The sequence below is a fragment of the Bidens hawaiensis genome, unplaced genomic scaffold (genome assembly GCF_021521415.1).
Source record: "Bidens hawaiensis isolate Kalapana, Puna unplaced genomic scaffold, B.hawaiensis_p1.1 tig00011078_1, whole genome shotgun sequence".
Lineage (NCBI taxonomy): Eukaryota > Viridiplantae > Streptophyta > Magnoliopsida > Asterales > Asteraceae > Bidens > Bidens hawaiensis.
The window spans coordinates 604,341-617,627 of record NW_027491855.1 but is presented as its reverse complement, the minus strand read 5'-3'; the positions used below and the strand labels follow the sequence as shown (position 1 = coordinate 617,627).

Sequence of the window (13,287 nt, the reverse complement as noted above, 5' to 3'; positions counted from 1 at the left end):
TTAACAGTCTGGGAGAGAAACTGAATTAGAGATTGTGACTGGCTTATCTATTTAGCTGTGAAAGGGGAAATGAAGATTGTACATGGAAATGTAGTAAGTACGAAATCTGTAACAGTTGAGCATTTGATGAGGTTAAAACGTTAACATGTTTGTACGTTGTTGTAGTTTAATGATGTTCTACTAATTTCATGGATACACTGGCAAATGTATGTTTATGATTTTCTTTTTTCATGACAGTGCATGTTAGTTCCTGCCTGATATGTATAAAGTAGATATCTCTAGTGTTTGTTTTGTGAAATCAGCTATGTATTAGAAGTCAACCCCAAATTATTCAAACATATGTTGGCCTACTACTGTAGTTTTGGCAAGATGTTTGAAAAAACACAGCAGTGATGAGAAATACTTATGAAGTAATATTAGGCTGATAGGACATGTTGCAGAGTCAATTGAAGACGGGCATGCCTGTGATGCAAATCCAGAAGAATATGGGCGTCCAAAAGGTGTTAAAATGGAGGTATGTCTATAATCTAGTCTCTTCCAAAAGGTAACTATATATAATAGGTTACCATAGAGTGTAATTTGATTTGAACCGTCTGATAAGAAGCAAGATTGAATATGGGCCGTCTGATAAGGATTAGAAAACAGTTACTTTTTGTGTTCTAGACAGGGAGGTTGAGGACGGTTCACGGCGGTTCCAGACCTCTTTCATACGCTCCTATTTTTCCTCCCCACATCTCTCGCGGTTTCAAGAAGCTAACTTGCTCTGATTCTGATATTTATTTTCGCATGCCCCTCTTCTTCCATTACCAAATATCGCCCCAAAAACATCCCAGTCGGCAGCCGATGGCTTGCTAATTATTCAGGTACCAATAAAAGCTGCTTTTCTTCCATTAATTAACGCCAACTCAGTTTGGATTTGACACAATTGTGAATTGTCATTAATCTTCTTTGTAATGAAAACAACAGATTATTTAAGTTGGGGATTATGGATGGAGGCAGGCTATTTAAGAACAACCATTCGATCAGGTGATAATTCGAAAAATTAAATTCTATTATATTGATAATTAGTGTGACATTGGATGCATGCTGAGAGTGAAATCTTTGCTGAAATGTTTGCTCGGCTAAATTTGGGGAAATTGAAAATTGATGATGATCCTGTAATTTATGCTAAATATCAAGATTCTGTCCGATTCAGGTTAATTTTGTTCATTAATTGTGAAGAAAACCTTCTCAGAGTTCTGTAACTACAGGTAAATAGTAGGTAATATGAGCAACCTTTTGTAGTTTTGATTTTGGAAAATATGAATAGAGATTGGTTGATTATTTCTTTGCAACAGAGAAGAAACATGCTTCAATTAAAGCATGGGAAGTCCAAAGCAGAGAACAAGTAAGAACCACAACTTAAATCTTGATGTCAGGTTAAATGAACTTATTACTAAATCTGTGATCTTGAACCTCTGAAATGGCAACAAATTTGATGACCGGTAACATTCCATGTTATTCCCGTGCTGCTATGTAACACGGGTTCAAGTAAAAAATGTTTCTTTGATTAAAAAAAATGATTTATTCCTGTGCCCACAACCATAAATCACTTATAATACTTGGTTCATACTCATTCGTGATGCATCATGAATTAAAAACAGTTTTATTATAAACTGTGTAGAAACCTCACACATTCTCAACAATAGCTAAAAAACAAGCCCGTCATTTAGGTGATTACTGGAGAACTAATCCTGATTTTATGGTTTGAAGAGGTTTAATTGGAATTGAGGGTCTGTGATAGTCCTCAAAATAATGACCGAAAGGAAATGTGAAGTCTGGATTTGATTCATTCATCATTGACCATCTTTTACAGGTTTGTCCATCATTATCTTTAGACATCATCATTTGAACTACAATTCGTTTAATCGTTCAACCCATCATTTACAGGTTTGTCCTGAAATCAATCTGTTTGATTCAATTGCTTCGATTACAGATATGAATGTGTTCTTACTTTGAAGGATGCCTCCGAAACAATTGAAAGTGGGGGTAGTAAAGAAGCAGAAAGTAGTTGAAGACAAGACATGCGGGCTTAAGAACAACTACAAGAGCACACATTTTCATATATGTGTGTGTGTGTGTGTGTGTGTGTGTGCAATCACTTCAAAAGATTGTTAGTCTCAAACCCGATGCATTCAAACTCGCTGCTAAGGTACTAGGATTTTTCAGTACATTGATTGTTTATTTTGAGTCAATCGATTGATTTCAGTTATTGGTTCTTATATTGATTATGAGTTTGTTTAATTGACAGTTTTGTTATATTTTGCTAAATGTTGTTGCAGTACATTGCTATTTCCTATCAATTTCTTAATCCCAACTCCAAATAGTAAAAGAAGACATTGCTACAAAGAGAAGATTACTACCCCTCCTTTTGGAAGGGCTAACATAGCATTGAGGTATTTATACACTAAATGTGAATTTTCTTTCATTTGAGATTTGTTTTAACTTTGTTTCACATTTACATCTAAATAGTTACGTATATTTAGATATTTACTTCATATTCTAAAACTAACTTCTATGAGTATTCTCACAATTCCCATTTTTCTGATTCAACAGAGAAAATGCCATCGGTCGTAGGATATGGGAAGATGGGAAAACTTAGTACTGTGTTACAAGGGTAAGGATGAATTGGTAAGTTTCTACTTAACATTATAGATAGTATGGTGTTATTCATAAAATATTGAAATATGTGATGCTGAACTGGTGCAGAATATTCAATATCAAGATCTGCGGCGACGTGACAATCTGAGGCGTGTGGACCATTACTTCTCAAGTTAGGTAATCAGGCCCGGTCCGAATTATTTTTAGTTATAAAATAAGTATGAATATATATAATTTAAGGAAAACTTAATAACTACAAAGGTTTATAAGACACGCCATACAAAGAAAAGGGTGTTAAAACTTAAAACTATTAAAAATAATCAAACTCCAAGTTTGACCTTTGCAATAAATTTGTAAAGAAACTGTAATTGAATAAGCATGTGGGTGCTAAGCGGGTCGTGCTTGTGGTTGCCGGGTTGAACCTGTTATGAACTCGAAATTTGGCACAAACCAGAAGTTTGTGTCCTGAATGACACAAATGCATACGTGTTGACATGAACACAACCTGTTTAACCCGTTTCCGATTTAGTTTTTATTTTATAATTTTGTATGTTAGTACCTTTTCATTACAAATTCACAAGAATACAAATGTATATAAAACCATTACTTTTTGTTTATGAACGTTCTTTAGTTTTTTATTTATTTATTATTTTGGCTTATACTTTCCAACCATTGCTATGACATAAACCACATTATAATACTCGTCCTTTTCAGAGTTTCATATCAGGATTCTAAGTTGTGATAAACTTAGCCAATGGGGTACCGAGTCCAACCAAATTTTGTTAATTGGATACATGAACTGATTAAAGCACATGTAATAAATGTTTCTGAAGTTTTATTATTATTTTTAATCTGCTTCTTCTATATTTCCTAATATGTGGTTTTTATCAGACCTTGCCACAAATTTTAGATGCAAGAGCGGGGCTAGGTACACTCCTATTGTTACAGGTATGTATTGTGGGCTTGTGGCATGCTGTCTTTTTTGCCTTTCTGGCATTTAGAAAAAAGTTCAATAGTTAAAACTAGAAAATCTTTTTTGCTTAAATCCGTGAATATGCGAAGGTGGTTCCTACTCGGGATGGAACAATTATGGCCAGGAACACATTCCTCACTTAAAATTTTCGAATCTTGCTCCAGTTGATCGGGCTCTATGCCACTGTGGTTGAAAGGCTCCTGGTTTACCCTTTCATGGCTAATGGCAGTCTGGCTTCAAGCCTTGGAGGTTTGTACTTTGTAACATTGTCTACTGTTTTATTCTATTTGTCCAAAAGTCAACACAAGTCAAAAGGTTGACTTTATAAAAATGGAAACTTTATGGCATATGTGGGGGTCCCAGCTGACAATTTCAAAAAGTAAATGTATGATGTGTTGTGAGTACTATGCCAAAGTGGTTTGAGTGTTGGTACATTTTTTTTTGGTGTTTCAGATTATTGTGGTCCTTTGCAAAATGGGTGGATCGGGTTGGGTGTTGGGGACTCGGGTCAAAAAGGTTCGGTCAGACTTGGTTTAGTCAAGCGTGTTCTAGTCAAAATGGGCCACTTTTAAAATATTAATTTAGATCATGTCAAGACAGGCCACTTCAATTTTTTTTGTTCGGGTCAAAGCAGGCAGGTCAAATTGGATGCCAGGTCAAAACAGGTTCGAGTGAAATGAGTTCGTATGAAAACGGGTCACTTTAAAAAGAATAAAATTGGTTTATGTCAAAACGGGCCACTTAAAAAATCAAATTGGTTAGGATCAAAATGGGCCACTTAAAGGTTGTCTTATGTCTATGATTTGTGTTTTTGAATATATGCATATAGTTGTGTATTATACGACTTCACATATTGTGCTAGATTGGGCAATTTTTGTGGCATTAGGTTTAATGGAAATTTGTTAAACACCGTATTAAATATGGCAAAATGGGTGGTTCAGGTCAGGTGACGGGTCAGACTTGGTTTGGTCAAACGGGTTCGTGTAAAAATGAGTTCAAGTCAAAATGGGTCACTTTTAAAAATCAATTTTGCTCATGTCAAGACGGGCCAATTAAAAAAAGAAATTAGTTTGGGTCAAAACAGGCTGATCAAATTGGGTGTCGTGTCAAAACGGATTTGAGTAAAATGAGTTTGGTATGAAAGCGGGCTACTTAAAGAAAAATCAATTTGGTTCGTGTCAAAGCTGGCCACTTAAAAAAATCAAATTGGTTCAGGTCAAGTTGGTCCACTTAAAAAATCAAATTGGTTTGGGTCAATTGTGGCCACTTAAAACTTAATTTGGTTCGGGTTAAATCGGGCTGTTTAAAAAAAAAGTCATTGGTTTGGGTCTAAACGGGCCACTTAAAAAACAATTTGGTTCGGATCAAAACGGGCCGCTTTGAAAAAAGATCACGTTCGTTCCGGCCAAAATGGGTTAGAGTTGATTCAAACATATTGTATCTGATTCCTTTTATAATGTTTAAAGTTCAGGTTAATCGCCACTGGATTGGCACGTAAAAGAATCATGATTGGGCTGCACATGGTTTATTATATCTACACGAGCAATGTGATATGAAAACGTTGATCAACCTGTGGTGGTTGACTGTGACCTAGATAAACTCCTTGTATAGCTATTGTTCTAGAATACGAACTCTTTTTGACTTTTTATGGTCAAAAAGTAACTTTAGCAGCTGCTTAATTTGATGTAGATCATAAATTGATATTACGGTATTGAGGTAACCTAAATTAATGTAGTCGTCACATTACCGTGTTATTATTCCCGTCCATCAGACGGGTAAAGTACTAGTTTTAGATATATTACTAATGTTAAAATATTGAAATACTATTAAATTGTTTGATTTATATTGATAAAAGAATGAAAATCATCAAGATGATTTTGCACATATATACTTTCAGCAGTAGCGGCTCTGAGAATTCATGTGCCCCGGCCGAGCCAGAAAAAATATGCTCCTTAAGCCTTAAAACCTAAATAATGTAAACTACTTTTAAAACGATGATTAAAGTTATAGCAATAGGCATAGCATTTAGCAAAACCATGGTGTTAGAATGAGTTTATGGCGTAACAAATAGTAATAAAAATAAGATTTCAGGTATTTTATAAATATATATACAGAATATTGGGGATTTTTTAAAGTTTTTGTGCCCCCGAGAAAAAGGGCCCCGGCTGGAAGCCCACATTGCACCCTCAGAGCCTCCCTCGACTTTCAGGATGGCAAACTCAACAATCATTTATTTTCTACAACTTAGAGAGTTAATTGGCTAACTCGGATAACCATAAAACGTGTAACTAGCTTGTGTATGTCATGAACAAGCGTCACAAGCAGGGGCGGACCCACATAGTATAGATCGGGGTCTCGGGACACCAATGTTTTTAAAAAAATTACTAGAAGCGGTATATTAAATTTTGGAAGGACTCCATAAAAATTAAAACTTAGAACCCATACTAATAATGTTGAACTGGTTTAGTGGAAAGTCACTTGCTTTTTTATTTAAAGGTCCCGAATTTGACCTTTACTAGCTGCACCTAGTTTTATTTTTCTGTTTTTTTAAAGTTTTTAAATCATATTCAATGTTAGTGTAGTTAGGTTTATAAACTCAGATGCAGCCATTCCAGCTCTCAGTCACGCACTCATGTCTTCTCTTTCTGAATTTCCGGCTAGCCTCCGCCGCTCCGCTCCTTTCCAGCCATCCCCTGTTCCTCTCGGCCATCTTCCACAGCTTCACTCCTCTCAGCTCCCCTCTGAATTTGTCTCAAACAATGGTAATTTTAGGGCTAATATAATATATTGATTGATTTTATTTTGGTAATTGTATGTTATGTACTTGTATAATCATATTGCTGTTAGATTGGGATTTAGTTTTATTAAAAACTTGAATTTTAGGGCTAATTATGCAAGGATTGTTGAAAAGAAAGTTTTAAGCCATCATCTTCTTCTAGCAATACTCATAAGAAAATTGATTTGGATCCCTCCAAATGAAAATCAATTATATCTTATCATGTTAACAAAAGAGATGAAATTATACGAACGATGCTCGCATTTGTTATATCAAAATAGAACTAGTTGCATTCGTTATCAAAACATGAAAAGTCACATGGAACAACTTTAAGAGTTTGTAATTATTTCTCGTTTCAAATGAAATATATATATATGTGTGTGTGTGTGTGTGTTTGTTTTATTATGATATTTTTTATTTGCCTCGACCCGACCCGACCCGACCCGACCCGACCCAAACAACGACCGGCCCGAAAATTTTTAACACCGAAAAAATGGGACTCCATTGTCCAAAAATCATGGGTCCGCCACTGGTCACAAGCCACATTTTCCTAACTCCTAACACCTCTCTGTATCGGAAATTCATGTATTGCAATGCTACATTGTCACTTATACAGTACAAATACTGCATGTCACTAAACTATTAAACTAGAGAGGATTTACTTTTAAACATTTTCAACTTAGCATACAGCAAGAAGGCGTGAAGAGTGACGACCAACACAAGGTTTTAGAGTGTTTTTATCACAGCTATAAAGTGCACTTAAACTATTGTGTTTGGCTACAGTCCCGACCATATCTACTCTCTTAATTGCATTATGGAGTAAATTGTTGAGTCATTAACAATCCAGGGCTAATCATTACACTAAGCTAGGCCTAGATTCCATTCTTTTCTATATGTACATATATGATAATGAGCCGCGTTCTCATCTTTTGATAAGTTGAAAACGCACCACACCGCCTCGATCACTTGGTCCACATATACATGACTTTTGGTCTCATCACACCACTGCTAGTAGCCGAAAAGTTGGTAATCCAACTCTCTCACATTAAACAGTGGTGGAGACGGCTCTTGTGTAGCTAAAAGGTTGGTAATCCACCTATCAGTTGTAAGATGATAGTAGATGGTGTTGGAAGTTTGGGTATATTTGTGTGTGAATGAATGCCTTAAAAATGGAAGTGGTGCATTTCGTAACTGATAGTCAATGACATTAATGATCATTAAACAGTAATGATTATTATTTTCTATTTCATTGCACTAATGATGACCATTATTATGATAATTACTAAGTATTATTATGCACTAATGGTTAATAATAAGTTACAAGTTTTATTGTTATAAAACTAGATGAAATGCTTCAGTTCATATAACTAGAAAAACACATAACTCTCTCATCCTCTCAGCTGCAACATCATTGCGGTTTCGTTTCAGACAAGCGATCAAGTCCGGCAGTCCGCTACTGCTTCGAACCTAAGTACCCTGGGAACAGACCGCGAATCTGTTTAAGGGAATTGTGTCAAACACAAGCCCGGTTCACCGTTATCATTTATTGTTTCTATTTTATTGTTTCTGGTTCTAATACAGGATTATCCAACAAACTTAAACGGATTACTAATTGTTCATGTGTCTTTTGTTTCAGACAGACAGAATGGAATCCTAGCTATGATCACTTTCGTTTCAGACAGCCATCATCATTTCTTCTATTGTTGCTGTCACAACCAGTTTGGTTGCACCACTACCTAGTGCAGTAACTTCTCTTGCTGAGAAACCGGAAAAATTCACCGGTGTGAATTTTTAAACAGTGGCAGTAAAAGATGTTCTTTATCTGACCACGTTGAACCTAGCGAGGTTCTTGACTGAAACCGTTCCCTATGTTGATGAAGGGGAATGGATGCTCATTCGGTGAGCGCAGTTTAGGCTTGGAATCATTCGGATTTCTTGTGCCAGAATTATATTTTGAATGGTATGGTGGATGCACTGTACAATGTTTATTGCAAGTCCAAGACTGCCAAAGAATTTGGGAGTCTTTGGATCGCAAATACAAAACATTAGATGCCGGTTCTAAAAGTTCGTGGTGGCTAAGTTCTTGGACTTTAAAATGATAGACTCAAAACCTGCCATGAGCCAAGTCCAAAAGTTGCAAGTTATTCTTCATGATGTTCATGTGGAAGGAATATCGCTTAGCAAGACATTCCAAGTTGCGACTATGATTGAAAGCTACCACCGAGTTGGGTTGATTTCCAAAGAAAGGAAATGCTCGACAAATGAACATGGTTCGTGAGGTTGATAACCTTGTTGTGGTCACGGACCTCTTGATTATAGTCACCATAGTTAACTTGTGTCGAAGCAAAACAAACAAGATCGTCATTCCTTTTAATGAACGATTCACCGAACCCCTCAAGATGATCTACACTGATGTGTGTGATCTAAAGCAATTCCTACTTGTGATGGGAGTAAGTACTTCATCACGTTTATTGATGATAGTACAAGGTATTGCTATGCGTACTTACTTAAGAGTAAGGATGAGGCTATTGATAAGTTTATTTTGTTCAAAGGCGAAGTTGAGAATCAACTAAATTGGAAAATCAAAAGAGTAAGGAGTGACTGAGGAGGTGAATATGTTTCACCTTTTGTTGATTTGTGTGAAAGAGATGGAATCATACATGAACCTACGCCTCCTTACTCCCCTCAATCAAATGGTATAGCGGGAACCGCACTTTGAAAGAAATGATAAATGTTATGATGATAAGTTCTGGTATAAGCCAAGACATAAATGCCATTATGTCTTAAACATGATGCCCAATAAGAAGAAAAATGTAACTCCATACGAATTATGGACGGGAAATAAACCATCATATAAATACTTGCGAGTATGGGGGTGCCTAGCCAAGGTAGTAGTAACACCACAGAAACGGCTACTAATAGGACCCAAAACAGTGGATTGTATATTCATAAGATACACTCGTCTTGGTGGTGCATTTCGTTTTCTTTTGCATGATTTCAAGAACCCTGGAGGTGCCATACTAGAATCAAAGGATGCATCATGGTTTGAACACATGTTCCCATGCTTGGGTAAAGGAAAACCAAGTTGTTTTAGACCGGTTGAGGAAATTGTTCTAGAAAACGAGGGTGCAAGAGATGAACCTCGAGAACAATCCGAAATAGAGGAAGTGGAAATTAGAAAGAGTAAATGGCAAAGGATTGAAAAATCCGACGGCTCTGACTTCCTTACCTACATGGTAGAAGAGGAACCTCTAATGTACCAACAAACTTAATGATAATAATTATTATTAATTTCAGTATCAAATGTTGCACTGATGATCATTATTCTATTTTATTACACCTTAATGATCATTATGACGTTTGTTATGATTTTTATGATAATTACTAAGTATCATTATGACGCTTGTTATGTTTTCAAATGTTGCACTAATGATCATTATTCTGTTTTATTACACTTTAATGATCATTATGACGTTTGTTATGATTTTATGATAATTACTAAGTATCATAGCCATCAAAGGTGAAATAGATTCAATCTTACAAAATCATACTTGGGAACTAGTGGATCTTCCTCAAGGATGTAAACCACTAGGTTATCGATGGATCTTCAAGAAGAAGATGAAACCAGATGGCACCATCGATAAGTACAAGGTAAGGTTGGTGATCAAAGGATATAAACAACGAGAAAGTTTATATTACTTTGATACATATTCGCCAGTTACGCGAATAACCTCCATCAGGTTGGTGCTTGCCATTGCCGCCATTAGAAATCTGAAAGCTCACCAAATGGATGTGAAAATAGCCTTCTTGAATGGAAGTCTGGAGGAAGAGATTTACATGGAACAACCTGAAGGTTTCATAGCCATTGGGCAAGGAAAGAAAGTTTGCAAACTTGCAAAATCCTTGTATGGATTGAAACAAGCTCCAAAACAATGGCATCAAAAGTTTGATCATGTCATGCTTGATGACGGGTTAAAAATCAATGAATGTGACAAATGTGTATATGTGAAGGACACATCAGATGGATATGTCATTCTGTGTCTATACGTGGATGATATGCTCATTGCTGGAAGTGATAACAAAATCATAACGTCTACAAAGAACATGTTAAAGGCAAGATTTGACATGAAAGACATGGGTTTTGCGGATGTGATTTTGGGAGTTAAAATCACACGAACCCAAAGTGGACTTGTTTTAAGCCAAGGCCATTACGTGAACAAAATTCTTGAAAAGTTTAATGCTAATGACTCTAATGTAGCTAGAACTCCCATTGACACGAGTCAACATCTAGCTAAGAATAGAGGTGAACCCGTTAATCAGTTGGAATACTCAAGAATTATCGGCAACTTAATGTATCTTATGAGTTGTACTAGACCAGACTTAGCATATGCTGTGAGCAAGCTAAGTAGATACACGAGCAACCGAAGTTCAATTCATTGAACTGTGTGATTCGGTTGCTTCGGTACCTAAGATACACTCGGGAATACGGGTTGCATTATAACAGATATCCGACAGTTATCGAAGGACACTGCGATGCAAAGTGGATATCTGACACGAATGATTCCAGAGCAACAAGTGGGTATGTATTCACACTTGGAGGTGCTGCTATATTGTGGAAATCATCTAAGCAAACGGTTATAGCTAGATCCACGATGGAATTCATCGCCCTAGATAAAGCGGGTGAGGAGGTAGAATGGTTATGTCAATTTGTTGAGGATATACCAAGATGGCCTAAGCCGACATCGGCCATTTGTATACATTGTGATAGCCAATCAGGAATTGGCAGAGCTCATAGCATAATGTATAATGGTAAGTACAGACATATTAGACGTAGACATAAAACGGTACAACAACTGATCTCTACAGGAATTATCGCTGTTGACTACGTGAAGTCAAAGGATAATATTGCGGATTCGTTAACAAAAGGTCTGAGTAGAGAGTCCAGAAGTCGTCCATGGGAATAGGACTAAAGCCCTTGAAAAATTAAAAGTTCATACGAAGGAAACCTAACTCAACAGACTGGAGATCCCAAGAATTGAGTTTAATAGGAAAATCTATTTGTATGAATTAATGAGGTCACTTGGGGGGGGGGGGGATAACCCTACGTATTTAAAAGGTAGTTTACTACATGGTTGGTAAACTTCCTAGTCCATTCCTACAAGTGGCAAGTGTGAGGCTAAGCCTATGGCTTTTAATGATTCGGCTAAGGTAACCATACATGGTGAATCACCTATGTGAGAGAGAAGTGGGGTCGCTTCGAAGGGTATTGTTGGGGCATAATACTTAATGGCTCTCGCAGAACCAGGCTCATGTTCATGACCATAACGAACATAACTATGAATACTTGACTTTGTCAGGGAGAGTCTTGTGTGAAGTGTATTGTCGTCTACACAAACGACAGATGAATTCAAAGACATCTTTGTCTACTCAGAGTCAGCGGCTAAGTGTGCTTCATAAGCAAAGGTTCAAAGAGTAATATCTACCTATTGTATGCAAGATTCAACTGCTGAAATCTAATCGAAATAATGTTGTTTCGACCTCCATTCATGTGGGGGATTGTTGGAAGTTTGAGTATACTTGTGTGTGAATGAATGCCTTAAAAATGGAAGTGGTACATTTCGTAACTGATAGTCAATAACATTAATGATCATTAAACATTATTATGATAATTACTAAGTATTATTATGCACTAACGGTCAATAATAAGTTACAAGTTTTATTGTTATAAAACTAGATGAAATGCTTCAGTTCATATAACCAGAAAAACACACAACTCTCTCATCCTCTCAGCTGCAACATCATTGCGGTTTCGTTTCAGACAAGTGATCAAGTCCGGCAGTCCGCTACTGCTTCGAACCGGAGTACCCTGGGAACAGACCACGAATCTGTTTAAGGGAATTGTGTTAAACACAAGCCCTGTTCACCATTATCATTTATTGTTTCCGGTTCTAATACAGGATTATCCAACAGATGACATGTTGGTTTTTAGTGTGTGCTTGCTAGAATGGTGCAGCCGATGATGCCAACATTCGGTTGGGTACGTCAATTTTAGATATTTTTCCATTAAGTAATTTATTTTTATGTCCATATATGATCAGATTCAGGTCATGCTGTTTCCTTGTATTCACTCATCTGTTCATACTGCTAGTTTTCAAATTCATCTTTGGTGATTAAATCATTTATAGCATGTGAGAAAAATAAAAAGATTACGTAGAAAGAAAGGTTTATAGATAAGATGGAGACACATATATATATTATAGTAATATAACAAGAACACTATTTGAAGCCAAAGGCATCACAAAGCAAAAGACACAGTCATATATGTCTTCTTCAAACTAAAACAGTGCTCTTCATATTTATTGTAAGTTATATATATGTCTTTATAAACTCCATCCTTTTTTCCATGCTAGATATCCTCACTGCACCCTACAAACACCAAATGCCAGATCACATATTATTTTAAATTTAAATAGAGCCGATAAAATAAGTTTAAATAAAAGCACATATTATTTGAACATACTTGGAGCAGTCAGTGCTTGGGCTGATCTTGTAAGGGATGCTGACACCACACTTTCCGGGGAGGCCGGCAGCATTGGCGGCTTTGATACCGTTGATGGAGCCGTAAGCACTCTTTAAGCAGTTACATGCAGCCTGACGATCAGGGGTTGTCTTTGCGGCGTTGTTGAGACTTTTTACCCCATTGCAACATCCTGGTGGCACAACACCACCTTTGGTAAGGTAGCCAATGCATGGTGCTAGGCTGCTGGACACCTGACCACAGCTAAGAGCCTCTGCATAGGGTGCAACCACCACCACTGCACATAAAACCATCATTGCAATCTTTGCCATTTTCAAAGTATTTGTGGGAAATGATATATGGCTTTGTTATGTATGTATG

General features: G+C 36.7%; 1 protein-coding gene across 1 annotated transcript; it reads right to left on the bottom strand.

The window, feature by feature from the left end:
* Nucleotides 1-12,675: 12,675 nt before the first annotated feature.
* Nucleotides 12,676-13,287, bottom strand: LOC143537083 (non-specific lipid-transfer protein-like). The gene is made up of 2 exons (XM_077030934.1): nucleotides 12,910-13,287; nucleotides 12,676-12,815 (listed from the first exon to the last, which is right to left on the bottom strand). Exons 1-2 carry the CDS (start codon nucleotides 13,236-13,238, stop codon nucleotides 12,806-12,808), a joined length of 339 nt encoding a protein of 112 aa, XP_076887049.1. The 5' UTR covers nucleotides 13,239-13,287; the 3' UTR covers nucleotides 12,676-12,805.